The following is a 23207-nucleotide window of genomic DNA, read 5'->3' as shown; positions in this document are numbered from 1 at the left end:
TGCTTCCTTTGAACCACGTGTGGTCGTTCCCTAAAGTGGGTATTATCGTAACTAAGAACGTCTCCTAACTACAGCGCAATTTTAACCTCAACCTTTTTACCTTTCCCCTAGCCGTATCCAAGTAGTCTTTGTGCCTTATCCTAACCGATCTATGACCACAGTGTTGTCGGATATCAGGAAGCTGTTTTCATTCTTGAAAAGTGATTTGTATCAGACAAAACACACACAGCCTATGTTGTTCTGTCGACAGTGGTGAACTTCCACAATGTACGTCTGCCTAAGGGGTATGGACAAGCAACGAATTATACTTTAGTTCAATTTCAAGGATTGTTGGATGTTTCTCCACTTTTTTGTTCAAGTTTTTCATTCGTCTGTATCTGTCTGGTTTTGTAAGGGATATGCAGATAACACAGGTGGATATTGTTGTAATTGGATCGAGCCAGGCTAGCCACTTCCCCCTGTTTCCAGTCTTTAAGCTAAGCTAAGCTAACTGTCAGCTGGTTGTAGCTTCAAATTTACATCTCAGAGATGAGAGTGCTCTCAGTCTCTCCATCAAGAGAAGCTAATTACCATGTTCCTTAAAATATTGAACTATTCCTTTAAACACTATGTCATACACAAATTAATCAAAAACATACAGTACACACCTCTAGTGAAAGCATGCAGGTTGGTTTGGCTTTAGTTAACAGTTAATTTGAGATTTTATCACTGAGATTTCCGTCTCCACCTCTTAACAATGGCTCAACAACGCCATTTCTTTCCTGCAGTTCAGTTGAGTTTGATGGAAAAAAAAAAAACCTGGAGAAATAAAACCAAAATGTCTAAATCACACTAGAGGGAGGCAACAATATTTCAGCCTTTTTTTCATGGGTGACCTGATCCTTTAACCCGTAACAGGGACAATCATTCATCACTCTACTGGAAAAATACAACAGTTAAACTCAGTGAGAGTGAGTCCCAATTTGTGAGCCATGTATGCAAACAATTGGTCTGACGTTATCATTGAACATGATCGCTCCTGTTGGCTGGATCACAGCCCGTAACACCAGGCCTCCTCTATAATGGCATTCCATAAAAATGAATCGTTTCAGCTCACTTCCTCCTCCCTTTCTGCAGGAATGTGGGTGGTGAGTTATTGGAGATTCTGAGAGCTGGCATTTATGCCAGTTATGTTAAGATGCCTGCAGTGGCTGGTGTTTGTCCTCGTCCTCGGTTAGAGAAAGTTTGTAAGATTCCATCGTACAGTACGTCAGTGTTTAACCTCAGATGATGGAGTCCGAACAGCCAGAACTGGATGGACTGGACTTCTTAGCTAGGAAATATGACGACAACGTAACTTGTTTCTTATTAGGAATGAATATTTTTTAAAAATGTATTTCACTTTACTAGAAGAAACAGTATTAAAGTGCAGCATTCTGTACATTTAGGAGGCCACCACACCCTTCTGAAAGCTGAGAATCTACGTAGATCAGTTACTGTTTATCAGCCTCTCCTTCCTGCATCCCACCTCATCTTCCTCAACTTCTCTGATCTGGTCTTATCATAGTGATTACCAAAATACCGTAACACTGTTCTCTTTGCATGCCTGAACTACTTTCTTCCATTGTGTTATTAGCATTACAGGTATATCATCAGTGTTAGCTGACTCTTTGTATCTGTTCTATTTTTCCCCATAAGTACCCGAAGCATATTCTTAAGTTAAGTATAATAACTGGTTTTGATTTCGCAGCCTGGAGAGAAAGTGAAAAATGTGAGTTAAGGTGATCTTAAGGTATTTGCATCTAGCTCCAAGTGGGAGACGGTGGAAGGGAAAGAGTTCAGAGTGGGCTGATTGTCCTTGTGGCCTTTGGGGGACAAAATACTCACTACAACTGCAGATCTCATCATCTATCATGGAACAATGGGTGTTTTTGGCTTTCTGGCCTCAGGGAGCAGTAATGAGCCCATTTTGCTTTGGTGCAACACATGATATAAAATAAAATAACTGATTGTAGCATATTGTTTCATTTGTCATCTTATGGGATAAGGATGTCACAAAACCAAACTTTTGAACCCTCATGTGTAGAATATATGACTTTGGCGCCTCCAAGTGGGACTACCATGTAAAAATGGAAGACAGGCAATGCAGGCTATGATTCTTGACAAACAGGTTTGAGATCAAATATTCATAAAATCACCAGTTGTGATCTGAGACATCAACCTGATCAGAACGATCTGGTGAACAAAACAGAAGAGGTAGATAGACAGAAACACTCAATCCACATCTGTCACACATCCACTGTGATGCCAACAGTAGGTGATTGTTATAAGTGAATTCAGATATAGTTCCATGTAATCCTCCCACTGCAGCCTTCACTGTGTGTTTAGATTACAGATTAAGCGGTCTATCAGTGGTCGTTGTTACAGTGAAGACACTATCCTATAATATAAAGATCTCCTTATCTAAACTAAGCAAATATAGTTGCTTTTTAATCCAAGCATAAAATCACGAAACAGACTTCTGCTTGATTGTGACTAACAGTCTCTGTGCTCTCTGTGTTTGATGCACTGTCTCCATACTTTGGTACGGTAGCTTGAAGCTATGGAAAAAGAAAACTCTCATCTTGATTTAATCTCTTATGTCTTCATGTGACTCACTCACTACGTACACACACTAAATACAGTTTGCGCAGATGCTGCGTTACATCCATGCATTTCTGACTTCACGCAGAGTGTGTCTATCCACAGGAGACTTCAATTAGCCTTTTCAGGCAACAACTCTGAGATGGATTAAGTTTCTCGTCACTATTCCAGTGATGTGAGCTCTCTGCACCAAAGAATCAGTTCTTCTTTAGCATGTGGCTTAGCTCTTCAAAGTTCAGTGAAATCTACAATTAACAGACAAAAAAAGACAAAAAATTGGCAGCGGTCATCATTCCTGCAAAGAACCCATGCAGTGCCAGGTAGGTAGAGTTTACAACCTTACGGTTATAGGCTCTCCTTCGACTGTCAACATTTTCTAGGCTTCCTTCCTGGTACTACAGTATGGTGTGTGGTGTTAACTATGTCTAATATAACTTAAGTATTAACTCCTGAGACTCGACAAGGAATCCCAGAATGCTTCTCGTCTGTCGTCCAGGTTTATGTCTCTGCTACACATCAGCATCTTCCAGCTCCCTCAGGAGAAGCAGAAACATTGATCACCTAATGGCGTTGGTGAGGTAAACTCCCAAGCCAATCAACAATTCAGCATCTCAACTCCATTTCCATCCACTCTACCGAGCAGACTGGCACGGGAGGTGGTATGTGTGATGGAGTCGAGGCTCAAGTAAACTTCAACACGATGCAAACTCCAGTGAGAAATGACCAACGATGCAAATTCCTGTGTTAAGCTGCAGCACAATGCAAATTCAACAATGAAACAAATAACATGCAAATTCCAACGAGTACACAACATTAGAGGAGGAAGCTCTCACCTCTCTTTATACTGGATTCATTGTTTTGATCTCTTCTCTTTGGCAACATAACAGGGGACATTTGCGTATATGTCTTCAGAAAACAAAAGCTGTAATTCTAAGAACTACACTGCAAGTCTAATGCAAAAAAAAAATGCCCCGACTTCCTGTGAGAACTGGAAAAGCAAGGAATTTCTGACATTAGAGAAAGCACATGAGAGGATGTTGGAGAGGGGTTATGACTGGGTGATCCTGGAGGTGGCCAGGCAATTCGGTCACATCAGGTCTGGTAGTGTTGTGGTTGAAAGAGGGGAAATAGCAGCGCAACTCTGGGCCAACTGCCATTTAAGACAATGGGTCTTCTCGGAGACGGAGCTTCCTTGAATTGTGAACTGTTTCCACATAGTGAATGAAAACACGAGCCCCTCAGAGGTGGTTTTTCCATCATGCCTTGCCTGCTACAGAGTTCCCATCACAGTGTAACTAGCTGCTACGTCAGCGCTCACCCCGAGCTGTACTGATGATTAAAAAAGGCACAGCAATTTATGGACGAGACAGTGCTTCACCTACAGGATGTTGAGTGCACTGAGACATCATTGACAAGTTTCACTTTAAAATTAGCTCAAGGTGGGTGGAAAAACTTTTTGTGGATTTGTATGGAGTTTGATGTCGATGTGCACGATTATCCCACAATTACACGCACAAAGAAAACAGAGGAGCTGCATTAGATAAAAAAAAACAAATTATAAATGGCTGTGAGCAACTCCAAAATAAACAACCACATGGAAAAACATTTTGCTTTTGGTCTGTTTAATTCAATTAGCGGTGGCATTTTAGAGTTTCAGTTTTAATTGAAGCCTGCTGGTGTGAAAATAGTAATGTACATTGGTCATAGTCTGTATACGAAGGCAATTAGTATACAGCACGTTCGTATGCAGTATGGAGTAGTAATACAGCTTATTATATAGTATAAAAGGCCCAGTTTCCAGTTATACTGTTACCACACTAAATGCACAAAGAGATCCTTTGCACAGAAGGCATATCATAGTAGAAAACACACAGCTGCATGTAACAACATTAACAATGGCTGTATTCAAATTGAGTATTGATCGTTTCAGTGCCCTGGTATTTTGCATACAGGCTCACTGTAAATCACTGGGAGATTTTTATGGAATCAGTGGCGGCACCATTCATGTTATTAGTTTCACCAGTACTTTTCCTGCTATGGCAAGTCAAAATGTTAATAAAAGATTGTCACCTTTCTCCGCGATTTTCTGCACGACTGGATATTGTGGAAGATGTGATGCTGCTACATCACTTTAGCTGCTAACCTTCACTGGCTGCATCAAACCTGAGGGCCTTGGCAGCGTCCACTAGGTAGGTTCTACCGCTGCAACAAGCCCAAAATACACTGAAGAGAGAGCGAGAGAGATGTCAGACAAGCTGTCAGCACAACACAGTCCTGAGAAGAAGCTAATAAAGAGTGCAAACACCTGTATGGGTGAACCATACAGGCTTTTATTGGCAGTTCAGTGAAAGCTAGACGCTCTGAGACTGAGTATTAGCCAAATCAATGGGGAAAAAATAATTTTAAAGTGCTGTTTATTAATTGAAAAGGAAAATACATGACACAACAAAAATAGAGTGAAGGTTTTATGTGAAGCAATGTCCAGTGTTTTTCCTGATTTCATCAAGCCCCTGGGTACAAACCTGCCATTATTCCTATACAACAACCTTACAGTGTTTACATCCTTCAGGAGCCCGGTGGATGACCTACGTAGACTGAGATGAAAACCTACTGCTGTTTTAACTTCTCTGCCAACTCCTAAGTAATTACAGAGGGAGAAGACATATTTTGTGTACTCCATGGTTGGTTTGCTCAGCTTTTTTCACTTATTTATACTGAATAATACATTTTTAATTTTGTTTGTAATGATTATCTATTCCATCTATTGTCTACTATTTTCTATTGTCTTACCCCTTATCCTTAACGGACGCAGGGAATCATTATTTAATAAAAATCTAGAATTTTTTTTTTATGTGGACCCAAGACTAGAGACCATATGATGGAAGCTAATGGAGATCCAAACCAAGAATAAGTAATGAAAAAAATACTGCAATACAACATCCTTGGAATAATCCATATCGTTTTAGTTATCCACATTAACACACATAAGGGGGATGATATTAAAATATCCGTCATGCATTGTTGTCTGTATGCCAACATACTATTGTTTTGTTCCCCTAAAATACTGTGAAAATACTGTAGCTGTTTCAGTGCATATCATCCATTGAGATGTTAAAGTAGTAAGTAGCTGCTTGTTGCCCAATTTTACTTTCCTGCCAATTTCTAAATCTCCAACCTAAACTCAGGAAGTTGAAATGCTTTTAAAAAAAACTACTGCACAATGATCTGATTGAGAATTGACTTTCAGGAAGCAAATGAACCCCAAATCCAGCTAATATTGCTTGTTTCATTGCTGCATAGAGGACAGTTAGAATCAGTAGTTTGTTTGTATGAAGGAAGCAGTAAAAGATGTTACCTCAAACTAACAGTAGGTTCTTTACTACAGCGCCAATACCATTAAACAGACACAGGTTTAAGGCTAAAAAAAACTGGTTTGCCACCTCCAACCAATACAAAATTAATCTCATCAGTAAGAAAAGACAGTGCAAGAAAAGCAACAGGAGAAAAACTACTTGTTGAAAGAAGACGACTGAATTAAGGCAGAAGACAACAAAAAAGAGCACCCACTGTTATTGTACATCTCTACAGGAGGTACTCTAATGTAGAAATGGCATCAGGCACTCTTTTTTTTTTACCAACACAACCACAGTCGATCACCCAGCTGCACCACTGGTTGTTTTCCCTGCTCTGGTTCTCGGCTAAGCTCAATCTGTCCTGGTTTCACAAGTGGTTGTGGAGAGGATGGAGGGAGTCATTTTGGCCCTCTAAGCCATGATTTTCTTCTTGCACTCCACGGAGCACAAGAGGAAGCTCTGCACTGCCATGAAGCGCTGGCCGATCAGACACTTGGAGCAGCCGGCGCACTTGAAACACTGCGGCTCGGCGTGCCAGTGGTACTCGCCGTAGGAAACCCTCTGGTCCTCGGGCTCGACCGCATTCTGGCAGGCTGAGCATTTCTGGGATGATGGAAATAATGTTGACAGGTCACATAGTTGATTTTTTACTTAGATATTTCGAATCTGTTTTTTTTCCAACATTCATTTTAATCTTGTTATTTAAATCGTTCATTCATGTTTTTCTCACTTTATCTCCTTTCTCTGTAGTTTGTTAAAATGGAAAAAACCTGTTAAACTTCATTGCAGCCCCACTGCTGCTACGAACGTGACAAGTAAGCACACATAAGGAAAGCAGCAATACGCCTCAGTGTCTTAAGTCATATATATCAAATACGGTAACTTTCTGAGAAAAGAGTGTTTTGGAAGCTATTTTCCTTTAAAACTAATAGTGTTTTTGGCTTTAATAAGCTTCACTGACACTTGTAGACACTTTTAAATTGAAATTGTACTTGAAGGAAGCACACGCTCCTCAATGTTTACATTGATAGATTCAGAAGTCAAGGCAAGTATGAAGTTACATAAAACCAATGGCTTTGCAGGAGATTATGGTGTGTATGCCATGTAAACACATGCCGAGTGTTTCACATTCTTGACTCTGGGCGGCCAGTTTTTCATTTACAATCATTTTCTAACATCAGTTTTACAACAATGTCTGTTGTGCAGAACTGCATTGCGCCAAATAATAATGATTCTTGTGAAGAGTCTTAACTGGACGACAATAATAATCTACATTAACGTATATTTTTATATTTTCTTGTAGATTGTCATTAGGATATTGGAGGAACATTAAGATCCTACATATGACGCCAGGATTTATTTTGAAGAACATTTCTTGGACTGTCTTTAGGAGTTTGACTCAAGCTCAAAATATAAGCACTGAGGAACCTGAGTTGTGGTTTGTGTGACAGCTTACAACAAAGTTAAAACAATTTAAACAAGCAGAAACCCAGAGAAAAGAAAGCCCATCTTACCACAGCGTAGTTCTTCATGTAGCACGGCTTGCAGACAGGCTTGTCATTCTCCATGACATACGTTTCTCCAGCCAGGATGCAGTCACAGTCAAAACAGCAGAAGTGCTTCAGATGCCAGTTCTGGCCCTCAGCCTGAGTGTACTCATTACTGAAGATCAGCTGTGGCCAGACACACATCAAAATGTAGACTGATTAGTTCCACCAACCTCAAAAACTACAGTGAAAGTGATGCATGTACAATTAAAATGTTGCCTCCAAAATCACACAATAATTATGTTAAACAAAACTACTACGAACTTCCGAACCAGTTTTCGAACAATTAAAATGATCATATCCTGTGTCACCTCATCACAGCCTCCGCAGCGTGGCTTCTCGCTGTCTCCATAGTGGCGTCCGCAGTACAGCTTGCCTTTCTTCCAGAAGTAGATCATGTCCACCAGGAGCTCCTCGCAGGTACAACACACGAAGCATGCTGGGTGCCACATCTGGTCATAGCCGGCCCGCTCGGCATAGACAGCAGGCTCGCCCAGACGCATCGGCTGCTGGCAGTGACTGCATGACTTGGAAGGAGAGAAGAAAATACGGTTGGTATGGTGGTGGATACTTGTTTGTCATTCACCCACACGTCACTTCAACAGGTGAAATAATATTCCCTGGTTCCCATTAATGAGCGCTTATGTTGAATCACTTCAGTTTCGTTTGGTTTATAATACAGCTGCAAGTAAGGATTATTTCATTTTTTTAATCTAAATGCAGAAAAATGTTAAAACATCCCATGACAAGTTCCTAGAGTGCAAGATGATGTCTTCAATACGCTTGTTTTGTTTGGCCAAATTCTCACATTTGAGAAGGTGGAAAGTGAATGGTTGGAATTATTCATTACTTCATTATTTAATGTACGTCACCTAATTATTTAATCAACAAAGCGTTCGTTTGTTCTCTTCTTTGGCTACATTTTTATTCAGTTTTCATGACTATAGCAGACAATGCATGTATTGTGCTAATATATGGGTATTTACCCATGTATGAAATAATAGTGTGCTAGAACAGTTTGTTGCATCCTGTCCCCAAAAGACTTCTTTCATCCCCTTTGGTGATAACAGAGAATTATTATGAACCTCCAGCACTTTCACACAAAGGCCAATATCCTTCATTTCAAAGTCAATTTCAAAGTCAAGTAGACCTCTTTGATCTGAGAAAAAGGCACCTTTGAGTGCATAGTACTCCCAGAGTGGCAGAGAATGAGACATTTTGCTTCTGAATTCCAGAAGTAAGGTGAAGGTAGAGATAAGTAAGCACAAAGTTGATAAAACACTCCCTGCTTGGAGAGAAGAGTGTGTTTTTTGGCATGGTGCAGAGGAGTGGAGTGCATGGATACTGTGAGGACTCAAGAGGGAGGAAAACAGTAGAGAGAAAGAGAATATATGAGAAAATCATAAGACCACGAAAAAGACGAGGAATTTGTAAAAGAATATAAAGAAGACAGCAACATGGAGAAGAAAATAAACAGAAAGCAATAGAGGTCTATGCTGGTTTGTGTCTTCACTACAACACTAACTTTTGCGAAACCACTGCTGCTCCTCGTTTCAGTAACAAAATCCATCTTTCTACATGAGTCACAGTAGAACTGAAGGCAGGAATAAATCACAAGACTCCATGCGCCGAGAATTAACCGGCTGCACATGATGATGAGATCTTAGAAAACACTCCAGCTGTGACTCATGACCCACTGTGCATTACAATTAAATCACTATCCATCATCCTGAATGTGGAAGGCCAAGTCACAGTTGATCTCATGGCTCCACCTAGTGTCCTGTCTAAGAGTAACACTCTTTTGTAATAAACACTAACAGGAATGCACTGTGGGAAAAAAACAGTGTAAATCCACTAAAGTGCTCTAACTTGATCATCAGTTTGTACAAACACTCACATGTATAGAAATCCAACCTAAAGTATGGACATGATTAACTGCTGTAATGACAGCTAGTTAAAACTTTAAAACTGTGATTCCCAGCCTGGAGGTGGGGATGTCCCGAAGGGGGACACCAGATAAGTCTGATGGTTCGTGAGGTTATTGATGGTACAAGAAAGTTGACTTATAAAGTCATTAAGATGAAACAATCTCTGGGAAAGATTGGGATAAACATTCCTGGTAGATAAATACAGTCTGTGATGATGGGTTTGCAAATAGACATTGCATAATATTCAGGCTTCACAAGCCACAATGTTTGAGAGCTAGGAGCATCATCCTGTTGCAGCAATACTCTGTAACCTAATGCAAGAACAGGAACTCAAAAAGTGATGCAAATTGTTGCCAAAGCTAAGTGGTAACAAACTGTATTAGCTGTACCCTGATGTTGCCTATAGCCCGCAATATCAAGCACTATTGCATTGATTTATTTCATTTATCTATTTTCATTTTAGAGTACACTATAGCTATAAAGTCCCTGAGGGCAGGAGTGACAGTGACAGTGAAGAGGCAAACAGGAAAGTGCTGCTGGGGCTATTCCACCATGTGTAACCGTTACCAAGGTGCAATTGTTACACTTCTGCAAAAGACCCTTCGATCTATTAACTGCCCTTGGACTAACTATTAAGTTATCAAAATTACAGTGGAATAGGTGAAATGAAGTACAGGAAAGTGACAGACAGATTGATAAATAAATTCAAGCTCCTTACAAAGGTCCGTTGTGGTAGTACAGCTTGGTGAGCTCCAGGGACGCCCATGGCTCCAGCAGTGGCAGCAGTACCCATGGCTCCTCCAGCTGGCCCATATCCAGCAGATGGTCCAGTCCCAGGCCCTGGAAGTGCTCCAGCACCACCAGCTCCAGCTCCAACTCCAACTGGAGCTCCACTACCCTCTGCTCCTGGTCCAGATCCAAAGCCAGCTACAACTCCAGTCCCAGCCATAGGCACAACACAGGGGCCTGCAGCCGATGGCCCAGAACCAGCTCCAACCCCGGCACTACCAACTCCTGGTCTAAACCCAGCCCCTCCAGCTCCACCACCAGGGGCACCATCAGCTCCAACGCCAGTCCCAGTTCTGAGCCCTGCCCCTCCAGCACCAGGTGCACCTCCAGCCCCAACATCAACTGCACCCTGCCCCTCTGCCTGAACCAGAGCCATCTCTTCAGGCAGCATAATATCGCCGATCCCCAGGGCCTCATCCTTGTACTTGCGGACGTACTGCTTCATTTGTTTGACCTCGGCAGGGCTCAGCTCGTGGCACCTGGACGGGTCCTGGTCGTGCTCGGGCAGCTGAAGGGCCATCTGCTGCCGACGGTAAGCAGCTCCCTCTGTACCGGTCACTGGACGCTTCTCTGGAGGGAGCAGCTCAATGTAACGCACCGCCTGGAAGTCAGAGGGGAAACCTGATGAAAGAATTCACCGGCTCAGATGGGATAAAGAAAGACTGTGTGAAGGACGGAGGTGAAAAGAGCGCACGGATGGAAGTTAAGAACCAATCAGAAAGAGTGTAGAGGCAAAATATTGAAAAAACTGAGGTTGCTGATGAGAAAGTCATGCAACACAAGGGTCCTACAGATACAATACTAGACTAAACAGACAGACACATGGCTCACTACCGGAGTATTAAAGTAGCAGAAGAAAGTCCAAGCCTGTCTGGGTTTACTATCAGAACTTTAACAGGATGAATAAAATGGTAGGAGTTGTTTATCCACTTCTTAATCATCATTCATTCTTATATCTTATTTATACATATGGATTAACATTTATTCTTATATCTTATTTATACATATGAACTAAATTCACTGGTCTTCATGAGGAACTTTCCCAGTTTCCCAGAAGTGTTCGAAACGGACCTTGTTGTTTCATGGATAGCAATTTAATGTATTTATGATATTAATTTCCAGTGGTAAGCTAGTTACCATCAACAGTCTCAGTCTTTCCTTGTGAACAATTTTTGTCATTTTTGCTTGATAAATAACTTAAATAATAAATTCATTATCGAAAAATGACTCAGACACTGAACTCTTACCAGATACTTATTGGCCACTGGTGGTGCCCACTCATAGGTGACGGACTTTGTTGGCACATCTTTGGGGACTGTGGCGCTGACAGCAACCGGCACTTTGTCAGCCTTGACAGGTGTGACGCTGGCTGGTGCATGCTGGCCCTGGCCCTGGCCCTGGCCCTGGCCCTGAGCCTGAGCCTGAGCCTGAGCCTGAGCCTGAGCCTGAGCCTGGGCCTGAGCCTGAGCCTGAGCCTGAGCCTGAGCCTGAGCCTGAGCCTGAGCGCCGCTGGGTGCTGTGCCTGCAGCGGCTCCGGCAGGCTGTACAGAACCAGCGGTGGCAGAGGGGGGCACCACAGTGGAAGAGGCACTTGGCGGTAAAGTGTAAGCAGTGGCGGGGCTGGGCAGAGTGATGGTCACCATGCTGCCCTTGTAGCTGGGAATGCCATCCTTCTTCAGCTTGGCGATGAGGCCGGTGTACTTGGTGTCCTCGAACAGCTTGCCAACCTTCTTGTTCTCCTCCGAGTTCATCTGCACATTGTGCTCCGTCAGGCCACATTTGCAGTTTCTGCAGATTTTCCTGCAGAGGAGAAGGAGAGGAAAACATTTTCAGTGTGAGAGAGGGAAAGATCTCGCTTTGTGTAATTGTATTTAACATCTTACATATATACAGTGTATAATGTGTTGCTTTGGAAATGCCTTGAATAAGCCTCTAATCTTTTCTTCTTAAACAGACATTTTCTTTTGGACTTTTTCTTAGTACAACAATTACAATCTGCTGCAGTACCAAACATCTGGACCTTGCCTCACATGCCTCAACACAACTTGCTTCATATTTGTAGAGTAACTATGATATAATTTATGACTGCTAGGCATGCTTCAGCATGACCTTCATACTTCATGCAGCATGCTCCACAAATTTATCTCAGCAGTGTTAAGCAAGTGTAATCCCAGTTTGATTTGTATAGGTGAGAACAAACTGACAGCGTTTATATTCAGGAAAAGTTTTGTAAACTGTGCAGTGAGGAAAAAACACTTGACTACGTGCTTGTGGAACAAAATGGAAGTAGAGAGAGGATACAACAGACATTTTGAGCCAGAAAGACTAATTCTTAAACTAGAAATCCTTTCATTCTGGTGATGTTAAAGGAGCCCTGTGGAGTTTCCTTGTACAGAAACAAAAGTTATGTATTTGCATAACTCTGTAAGCTCTGTTGGTAGGAATGTGCATTACGTCTCAACTTGTTCTCATATACATAAATGTATATACATAATTCTGTCACTTTCCTGTACTTAAACTTACACAATTACTCACCTGTCACCACCAAAAACAATTAAATCTTTATGTAATATTCCTATATTTTAGCTGCTGCACTATTTTATATCTTAAATTCTAATTATCTTTTGTTACACGTATTTTACACACTGTTCTGTACATATGTGTCAGAGGACTGTTGGAGAAGATCAAAGAGTAATTTTTGAGTTGAGGAAGCCTTGAACTTGGTGGAAAACCCTTAAATGTGCCAATATATGCACGTAATTTACAGCATACTGTAGATCCCCACAGATCCAACATGGGACTGCGAGTAAGGCCAATGTCTGCTTGTAACAGCACAACATTCCTGGCTGAAGGTCAGACACATTAAAACCACCACCACAGACCCATGGTGGGCCTTTGTGCTGGTGCTGCAGTGGGCATCGGGGCATCTGGTGCTGTCTTCAGGAAAACTAGTCAAGTGTGGATGATTGTCCAGACAGAACAGTGTTTCATGAGTAACTGGTTCAAATAAATGCTCATATTGTGACAAACAGGGGAAGCAAGACAGAGAAACCCTGGGGAGTCAGGCTGCCTGCACACTGCCCCACATTATTTTAAAACAACACAGTAACTCCTGTGAGCATCTTTGCAGTGGCGTGGCGTGGCGTGGCGTGGCGTGGCGTGGCGTGTTTTCATTTGGAAACACTGTTTTTTTTTGTTGAAACAGGACCAGAAGTACCCCTGAAGCCCCCACCCGCACTCCCACATGCACAAACACACACATCTAAAATCAGCCGTTTTTGCTAACAGCGATGACTGGACGTGGACTGTGCTCAAAGACAAACATGCAGAGTGGCTGTACTCACGAACAGCATGCTCCTCTTAGGCCAAGACTCCTACTGCTATCTGAGTCTTTCTAATTAACCAGAGGAAAGTGATGTTATTGACCATGATGGCCAATGACTGGAAGTTAAATGTGCTTCTCTTGTACACCAGGAAAAATGTGCTGAATAAGCATGAAGTCCTGCTTCATAATCCTACATTAACATACCTGGCAGCCACCCAACAAATCCAGTTTTGTGCACCTGAGAGTTCAGTGCTTTGCTCAACAGGCCCCCTTGCTGCTCATTTACTTTAATTAACCAAATGTCTGCAGTCTAGACACAGGAAATCAAGGGACCGAGACTGACTTGTCAGTGTCAAACTTGTTTCTGTGCTGCTTGACAGAAGCTGTACAAACCTCCAGAAATGCAGCTCGAATCCTTCGCACTTGTCCTTGCATTTCAAGCAGGACGCTCCAGCACCAAACTCGTGCCCAAGGGTCATCTGCAAGCAGAGCACATGAGGGAGATTACCAACGCTATCACAGTTTGTTTTGACTGCTGTGAACAACTGAGAGGAAATGCCGAGCTCCCTCAGGGCACGCCAATACAGCTGAGAAAGTGAACATTTCAAAAGGATATCTGACAATATCACCCTAGTTTGGGGGGAAAAATGCAGTATTTAAAGTCTCTCAAAGCGATCTTATCAGAGTTCAGATGATTTGATGAGTTTTCTTTTTGCCTTTCCAGTTTTCTGGCTGGTGACTATACGCTGCTCTTCTCTCTTTAACATCTGCATCCTTTGCCTGGCCTCAGTGTCAAACAACGCTCATGTCCACCTTAAGCCATCACTGCTGCTTTTGACCATATAAGGTCAACTATTCAATGCTGCTGGACGCCTTGTGGGATCCCAGCAGGCACCCCTTTTGTCAGAGAGATGTTTTGAACCAAAAGACACTCACTACTGAAGAATGCAGCCACTGACTCTAGTTTTTAAATGGGAGAGTCACGATGCCAGTATTTTAGCTTCCACTGCACCTTCCAGAGTAGTGAGATTTTCCTCCCCAGAGAGCCGTTAAGGAGCAGAAGAATGGAGTTTAGTTGCATGATTTGTTATGATTATTAAAATGGCAAACACATCAGTAAATCTCAGTGGTGCTGCACATGCAACTTAAGACTCTTATACTTTCAATTCTTCAGGCAGCACAGATAGAACTTTAGGAGTGAATGTTTTCCTCAGTTTATTCTACTCACTCTAATTACATTCCTCATCTTCTTCTCTGACTTTTACTGAACTTCTAACATCATTGTCCACTTTCGTCCCGAGCAATCTATTCATCTCTTAGTTTCTTCAGTATTGATTATATCCCTTTAGTTTATATTTGAAACTCTTCACTTGTATGCTGAGTAATGTTTTAATGCATTACGTAAAGCACTAACATGTGGAACGTGCTGTACAGATTAACTTGTGGTGCCTTACATTATGCTGTTAAAAGTGGAAGCACATTGAAAGCTGAGTAACAACATACTTTTTTGATAGAATTTGTTTGGGTTTATGATAGAAGTGAAGCAGCTGATCAATGGAAATATCAAGTCCTGACTATCCTTTCTTCCTTTTCTCTCACTCTTTGCCTGAACATACCATGGCAAAGGCACTGCCCAACTTCACCCAGTACGTGAACTGTTTCACCAGAGAGGAGAGGACCCTGAACTCTGGACTCACCTGATTTACTTTTGTGTTTGAAGTTTATTCTTATTCTTTTGGAGCTGTGTGTAACAAAAAGCAATTTCCCCCTGGGGATTATTAAAGGAATTCTGATTCTGATTCTGATTCTGATACTCCGGTCTTGCACTCTGGGAAATATCTGAAATTGTTTGGTAATAGTGCTGGTCGGACACTGGTCGGAGTTTGTCCTGATTCCAAAACAAAAGTTTTATCAATACTGGGAAAGATCAGACCACAGTGTGCTGGAGAGGAGCAGTATGTGACCAAAGAATGTGTGAGCAGTATAACACATGAAATATCTGGTGGCAATTTTCCAAACAACAACATTTTTTGACTACTGATGCAACGACCACATTACAGCCAGTGCCAAAGAAGTTAGATAGTTCCCTAATTCTTCATGAAGGCATTAGCTTAATACCTCAAATGCAAAGCTGAGTGCTGGAACTTAAAGAGAACTGAGTTAAGTGTCGCTACTTGAGGAAGTCTAAATATTTGTCTCCGACATAGTGAGGACTGACCATATTTGGTTGAGGTCACTCAGTGTGTGTGTGTGTGCGTTTCCTTGGAACACAGTTTCACTGACTGTATCAGCATTTGATGTTGATTAGTGACTCTGTATCATGACTAAGCCTGCAAGGGTGATTTATTCTGGTGGCAAGTATACAGTTCAGGTCCGATGAGTCATATGTGTGAGTCATCGCGTTGCAGCAGACCGGAGCTGCAGACCAGTGGCAGCTCTAATGATGGTAGTCACTGGCTATGGAGCCATTTTAACTTAAGAGGGCCATCTGCTGTCAGACCACGACATCTTGTTCCTGCAACACCAATAAGAGGCCAAAACACACCTTTAAACACTTAAATGTGAACCTTATGTCTGCGGTATGTCTATTTCATCTCTAATGCAGTGCAGCAAAATGCCTGCCGTTGACAGAAGAATTAAAGTTTAATTCAATCAGGCCAGTTCCACAATTAACAAACTTCTTTTTCTATATTTAAGCAGCGTTTTTCTATCACACACTGTAGCAGCTGCTTATGTTTCAATACTGTATATCATGTGCTACAAGCCACACTCCTCTGGCCAATAATTCCCTCTTGTCAGTATCTTCGTGGGGTGAAGATGAGGAATATCTTCATGTCGTTTTAGTCCACCCTCTGTCCTCTTTGTTTTGGACACAGTTTTCTGCTTTTATCTTATTCACTTTCTTTTCACGTGGCACTTTTGTAGCTTCTTTCCAGTCCATAACAGAGAAAACCTGAAATATATTTGGGCATACAGAGGATTATGTCACTCTGCTCTGTAAATTTTTCCTCAATTTTCTTGCTTTTGGCAACTTTAAAAACCATTTAGATATTTAGAGAAGAACATGACTCAAGATGAGGTCAGAGAAAAGACCACCAGAAACAACTTCAATCTAAGAGAATTGCGGTGATGGTGATTTCCCAGCTTGTACACTGTGTGTTCATAGTCATTACTTATTACCTCAACTTTTTTTTTTTTTTTTGGAAGACTGCTTGAGCTTAATTGAGCACAAAATTACCTAAACACATGGATTGCTTTTCTTGAAAAGGGCAGTTAGTTTGACAGTAATTATGGCAGCCTCTCGCTGACTGAGGCGCTCCCAGTGACCTGCAGCAGCCAGCAGTTGCAAACCCTGCAGCCGCTGCAGACTTATCTCCTCCAGGGATTAGAAGCAGATGTCAGACGGGGTCTGTCTGGGTCATCCGGCTGCTCAGACCCACTTTGCAACAGCTGTTTATTGTACATACTATAAATGAGGTTTCCTGTACTTAAATCGAGTTGTTAAGGTCTCACCGACCAGCAGCAAGCAGGCAGATTTGCAGACACATGATTTAATTTAATTTCTGTTATGCTGGTGAACTTTATTTACTATTCATGATCCTGCTCCATTCGAAACTGCCAAAATAAGAACGACTTAAAATCTTGACGCAAAGGCCGGTGAATCCTGGAGTATGGTACCAAACTATGCAGTAGTTTCATGCCACATATGCAGTGTGGGCATCATTATGTGCTTCACTTAATTTTAACTGACAGTTTGTTGCTGCATGTAAAGCAAGAGGCTCAGCTTTAGTTGAATTAAAATGGAAACATACTGGTGAATGCGGCTGCCAATACAGACAAGATTTTAAAGTTATTTCCACTGCTGACTAAAGCCAAAGTGGTGACAAGACAGTTAATTGTGCGTCAAGTTTCTGACTTCAGCTTATTGAGTGATTGATGCTGCAGCTTCACTGCTTCACACTTCGCATCACATAAACCACTTGTTAACCCTGCAGCAATCTGTGCTGCCCTTCCACTGCAGCCAGCTATCTGCAGGTCTATGCAAGAACCCCATGGATCAGGCGAACAGAGATCACATGAGTAAGGTGTGTTAACAGCTTAGATTACCCCCAACGCCTGCTGGGAAAGTGACCCCTGAAAAGGGCTCCCACGCCACCAAAAGAAATGCTTTAAAGCTTTTTTTTGGAAACAACTAGTTTGCAGTTTCTCTCTTTACATATATTTTAGCTGCTGATTATACATTTGGACTGAGCTGTTCATTATTATAGACTGTGTTGAAGTGTACATTGAAATAGTGTGTTATTATATCCTACTCAGCAGGTTGGGATGCTTTCAAACAGTGACACCTGGCAATCCACTGTTTTCAGTAGAATTTAAAAGCAAATTTCGAAATAGTAACAGTTTGATAGCCCACCGGTCTTAAGTGGACGAAGCAGAAGGAATCCAGAACATGCAAAATATCCAATGAATGCAACACGTGCCATGAATGAACATCCACTAGACAAACTCAGTAGTAAACACTCAGTAGTAGAAGAAACATAGCAGACTACATATCATGTCCTCCTCACTGGCATAACCAAATTCCATTTCAACAAAAGTTACATTTATATACTATTACTTAAAAGCCGAACACATGAAGAGGAATATATATCTTAATATCTTGTGAACACTACTGAGAGCAGCTCTACAATTCGGCGGCTGTATCATTCAAACAGCAGTGGTTACTCTTTGATAAATTAAATGTTATAGTTGCCATGACTACAGTTAATACTTAAACATTGAATTGAATTGATTATGGTGCTATTTTGATATGAATTGATTGCTGTGCTATTTTGATATGAATTGATTGCTGTGCTATTTTGATATGAATTGATTGCTCTGCTATTTTGATATGAATTGATTGCTCTGCTATTTTGATATGAATTGATTGCTCTGCTATTTTGATATGAATTGATTACGGTGCTATTTTGATATGAATTGATGTGCAGTGGCATTTTAAGCATGCAGTGATTTTCCCCCCTAGTCTATCGGGTTCATGTGCAATAGTTATTAATGGTATACATAATTTGAAAATTGATAATTTCCTAATAAATCATAATTTAAATCATTTCATAAATCATAATTTGAATTTGAATTACGAATAGGATTGTGATTTTATAAGATAAAATAAGATCAACTTTATTGATCCCGAAGGAAATTGCTTTGCCAGAGTACAATACAAAGTTGAAGCAACAATACAAAAGTTGAATACAAAGTACAAAGTGTAAAGTGTCTTAAGTGAAAAAGCAGAGAAATAGTGCCTAACAAATTAAATAAAATAAGTACAAAATGTAAACAAGAAGCGGATGAATACCAAAGTGAAATTGAAACTATTGCACATGATGATATTGCACATGATTGATGGAGTCCTTTAAGTGTCCCTCCTGCAGAAGGAGGAGGAATTATACAGTTTGATTATTTTATGCACTGTGGATAATAAATACTAACATTTATACACCTTCATTCCTTGTACTCCATTTTATTTCATGCCTGGCCTGTGGGGTCAGGTCCAACAATCAGTATCGTATCAAATATTACCGTCTGGTGCACAGTATCAATGCCGAACTTTGCATTGGCTTCTATTGTTTTGCTAACAAGTGCTAATATATCATAAAGCTAAAGTGAGTTTTATTGATACGCTGATCAGCATTATGTTGTCAGAATTTTAACCGCAGTTCTGCGCTGAGTTTTTTCGGGTGGGAACATCTTCTGAAAGGGAAGTAACCGAGCTAAGGCAGGAGGGTAGAAAGTTAGTTTTGTAAACAACAGACAATCAACAGACAAGTACTTGTTAATGGAACTATCAACTAGCTACTACAGTTAAGTTAGCTAGTGTCATTAATGTCATTTTACTCAAGTTTTATGAGTAAAAACGCAAAAAAAGCGTGGAAATTAAAGACGAGAAACCACAAAGTTTGTGTGGGACACTGTAACTTTCCGTCGCCACCTGCCCGGTGCTCGGCACACCTTTCCAGGGCGTTCCCCGGTCAGTCTGAGACACTGGGGGGGGGGAAGCTTACCTTCTTTACTTCCTTCTCTATCTCCATGTTTGTGCCTCCGCGCGGAGTTTAGTTGATCCGGTACGAAGCGACAGAAGAGCCGCTACAGAGACGGCTGTCAGAGCCAAAGTCTGGTGGAAGACGGACCAGATAAATAACAGCAGAAAGACCCGGTTCAGTGTCCGCTTTCTCTTCGGAGGTCCTGCTCCGACCAGGTATCAAATCAAACCGAGTCAACAACAGCGTTTCCGGTAAAGGCTTTCAAAATAAAACCATCCACCTGCAGCCACTGTAGTCACTGTAACACATTAAACCAAAACAAACAAAATTATTAATAACAAGTATTGAAAGTGAAAATTTTTGCAATTGCATGTGGAACAAAAGTGAAATTTAATAGGGGACAGAATGAACGAGAAGTGTGTAGATAAATAGTTGAAATATGTGATTGGTAATATAAGGCAGACATTTTCATTATCCCACTTTTTTTTTTTTAAAGCAGGGGAGCACTTGTTAATTAACTTTATTAATTTGATTATTATTAAAGTATGTAGTTTTGTGGGCAGAGCAAAATATGCTCACATTCCTAGTAAGTGATACTGATCAAAACGTGTTTTGCAAAACACATTCAGTTTAAAATACTTATTTTTTTAAAATACACACCCATTTTTACACCCATGGTTATGAGACAAAAGGCTAGAAATTCAAGCTATTACAAGATTCCACATCATCAATGTTGTCCACAATAAAATTGCGTTACCGTCTGTTTTGCCTTTTATTTTGAAGAGCCAGTTTCCTTACTTCCGGGGTAGTGTTCACGTCCTCTCCCCAGCTTGACGTAACTTTCATTCTAGAGGTCCCGTTCTCTTTTCATTGATTTTCAAGGCGGCACTTCCGCTATGATAGATCTTCACACTGACCAATAGGAATAGAGAACGCGGGTGCTGAAGCTCCGGACGACCAATCAGAGAGCAGCAGGGGCGTGTTCTCGCATAACAAAGGACATGATATTATTTTGACACATTCAATCTGCTGCAGTTCACAGTGTAAATTTACTGTTCCTCCAAAGTGTTTACTTTTTATTGTCCTTATTATGATGTGAGTTTTTAAAGGCATGTTGTTATAAAATAGAATCATGTCAAGAAATATGATAAAATTTGTTTTTGTTATAATTACATTCTTTTTTTTTTTTAATGCAATACTTAGGCTACACACACGTACGCACACACAGACAGATCTGATGTTTCGTGGTTCTCATGAGCTTAACAGCTGCATGACGCTTCAGGAAACAATGTGGTTTGTAACTTCCTCTGTGAACTGCTGCCGGCCTCTTCGAAGGAAACAACACTGTCACACCCTGACAGGTCAGATGGTGTCGCCTGTTAAGCCGGGGTGTCGTTCATCAGCAGCACTCTGCTTCACTCTGATGTCTGATCTATGTTGTCTGGTACCAACATCTGTAATACAATATCTCCTTTGGTGTTTTAGCAGTATTAAAGTCACCTTGTGTGACCCTGAACAAGAGGGCTCAGAAGATAGACGGATGAAGCATTTTAAAATTAGACTTAACAACAACGATAAGATGCCTAAAATTAGCCAAAGTGTGGCTGCAGCAGTGTGATTGCGCTGACTGCACACACTATGGGCTTCCATCATTTGACCTTCAGGAAGCCTCTTCCACAAATGAGAAATGTATTCCTACACATCTAAAACATACAAACACATTAGTACTTGTCTATCTGTATGGTAGAGGCTGGCCTAAAGGGGAAAAATAAGCACCACAGTCCTGATATTCTGATTTGGACATGTTACTTGGGCTTCTCTCTTCTTTTCTGCCAGTTGGCAGTTTCACTGTTGGCTCTACACTGTAGGTGGCACCCTGGGCCAGGCCGGAAAATTCCCCTCCATGGGTACTGGAGTTCACAACCCCTATCATCAACATTTCCCCTTTATAATGACCATAATCTTATTCCTGTAATCTAACCAAAGCAGTGCTGGTGCGTTGTGTCCCACAGATGGTGGGACGACAGATCAACGAAACATTCCTATGGGTCATTTTGGAGCGCACTGACCGTCCACTCCACTCCACACAGCAAACATCTGTAACATTATGACTCTAGTGACAAGCTGACAACATGTAACATTGATCATTTGCTTTTCACCCTTCTCTGTCCATTTTTGGCTTTGGCCTGTTCCCATCAAGGCAGGGCGTCTTTATATTAACTAGCTGGACATCATGAAATAACTTTTCCTATATTATCCATGCTCTCTCTCTCTCTCTCTCTCTCTCTCTCTATATATATATATATATATATATATATATATATATATATATATATATATATATATATACATACAGTATATATAGATGTTAAAATGTTTTCACACTCTTTGCTGCATACCAGCAACGCCAACACGATCAGACTTTCCCAAATGGTGACAAGGTTTTCCATCATTTTTGCTGTAGTTTTAATTCTCTATACGTTTTGGCATGTGGTCTCTTTCAAGCGGGAGGGAACATGTTTGACACCATTGTTCTTCCAGCTGAACTTCAATTGCTGCTGATTTTGCCTGAAAGACGGCTGTCCTGTTGTTGAGTAAATAGAGGATGAATGTTCAATAGATGCTTAAATAGATCGACTGCTTGTTTTCTTGTATTTCTACCAAAATCATTACTTCTCTCTTCTGGGAAGCAGAGTCTTATAACCTCTTTTCTTAATCACAAAGGATATACTATATATGCTACACTATATACTATAGCATATATGATTTTCTTCAAAGGAGGAAGCTATGTGTTCTCAAAATGCTGTTTCACCGTGATTAAGAAAGAATTTAGACACGTCTGTGTTTTCTGCACTCAGCTGATGCCTTTCAGTGATGTCTGAACCAGGCAGGTAGGAGCTCAGTGTCTTGCTCAGTACTGGACCCTTCAGCAGGACACATGGACGCGGACCAACGCGCTGACTTCTTTCCTGTAAGTCTCTGTGAATCAGAAACCCACCAGCAGGTGTTTTCCACACCTGACTCTTTACTTTTCCTCTGCAGTGTCCTTATCAGCCAGGTTGCATAACACAAACTTGCAGATTCTGGGACATGTACGGTGGACAGAAATCAAATTAGTGAGTAATGTCAAGGATCTTCACTTTGCTATCATGTGTGCTGGCTTTAAATGATGACGTGCTCGAATGTGTGTCAGTTTTTTTGTGATTAGGACGTAGAAAGGGAAGAAGCTGGATTTTGGTGTCATTCAAAAATGCCAATAAAAGGGTTATCTGATGTCAATATTTAAACATTCTCTATGATTAGATCCAGTAACATGTTTCAGAAGTTGAGTGCAAAAGCAGGTTTTTAACGTTACTAGCGAGTGTTTTTTTCTGTCTGTCAGCGATTGTGTCACATTTTTTGGTGGATATCTCATTTTGAAATGAAACCCTGCAGAAGCACCAGATGTGAATTTTTGGACTCTGACATCTCCGTTTGTCTCCCGTCTGGAAGTGTTTCTCTCCTAACATATAGAGTCCACAGTCCATGTGTCCCAGCAGCTGGTTTGAGTGAAGCCGCTCGCTGCTTGCAGTCCTGCCCCGACAATAAAAGAGCAAAGAGGAAGC

At 41.2% G+C, this 23207-nt stretch overlaps 1 protein-coding gene across 1 annotated transcript; it reads right to left on the bottom strand.

The window, feature by feature from the left end:
- Positions 1–4301: 4301 nt before the first annotated feature.
- Positions 4302–19792, bottom strand: tes (testis derived transcript (3 LIM domains)). The gene is made up of 7 exons (XM_070831482.1): positions 19624–19792; positions 13958–14043; positions 11487–12039; positions 10169–10840; positions 7834–8049; positions 7490–7648; positions 4302–6578 (listed from the first exon to the last, which is right to left on the bottom strand). Exons 1-7 carry the CDS (start codon positions 19648–19650, stop codon positions 6387–6389), a joined length of 1905 nt encoding a protein of 634 aa, XP_070687583.1. The 5' UTR covers positions 19651–19792; the 3' UTR covers positions 4302–6386.
- Positions 19793–23207: the final 3415 nt, after the last annotated feature.

Source organism: Pempheris klunzingeri, chromosome 5, assembly GCF_042242105.1.
Source record: "Pempheris klunzingeri isolate RE-2024b chromosome 5, fPemKlu1.hap1, whole genome shotgun sequence".
NCBI classification, from domain to species: Eukaryota; Metazoa; Chordata; class Actinopteri; order Acropomatiformes; family Pempheridae; genus Pempheris; species Pempheris klunzingeri.
This window is presented reverse-complemented; position numbering and strand designations above follow the sequence as displayed.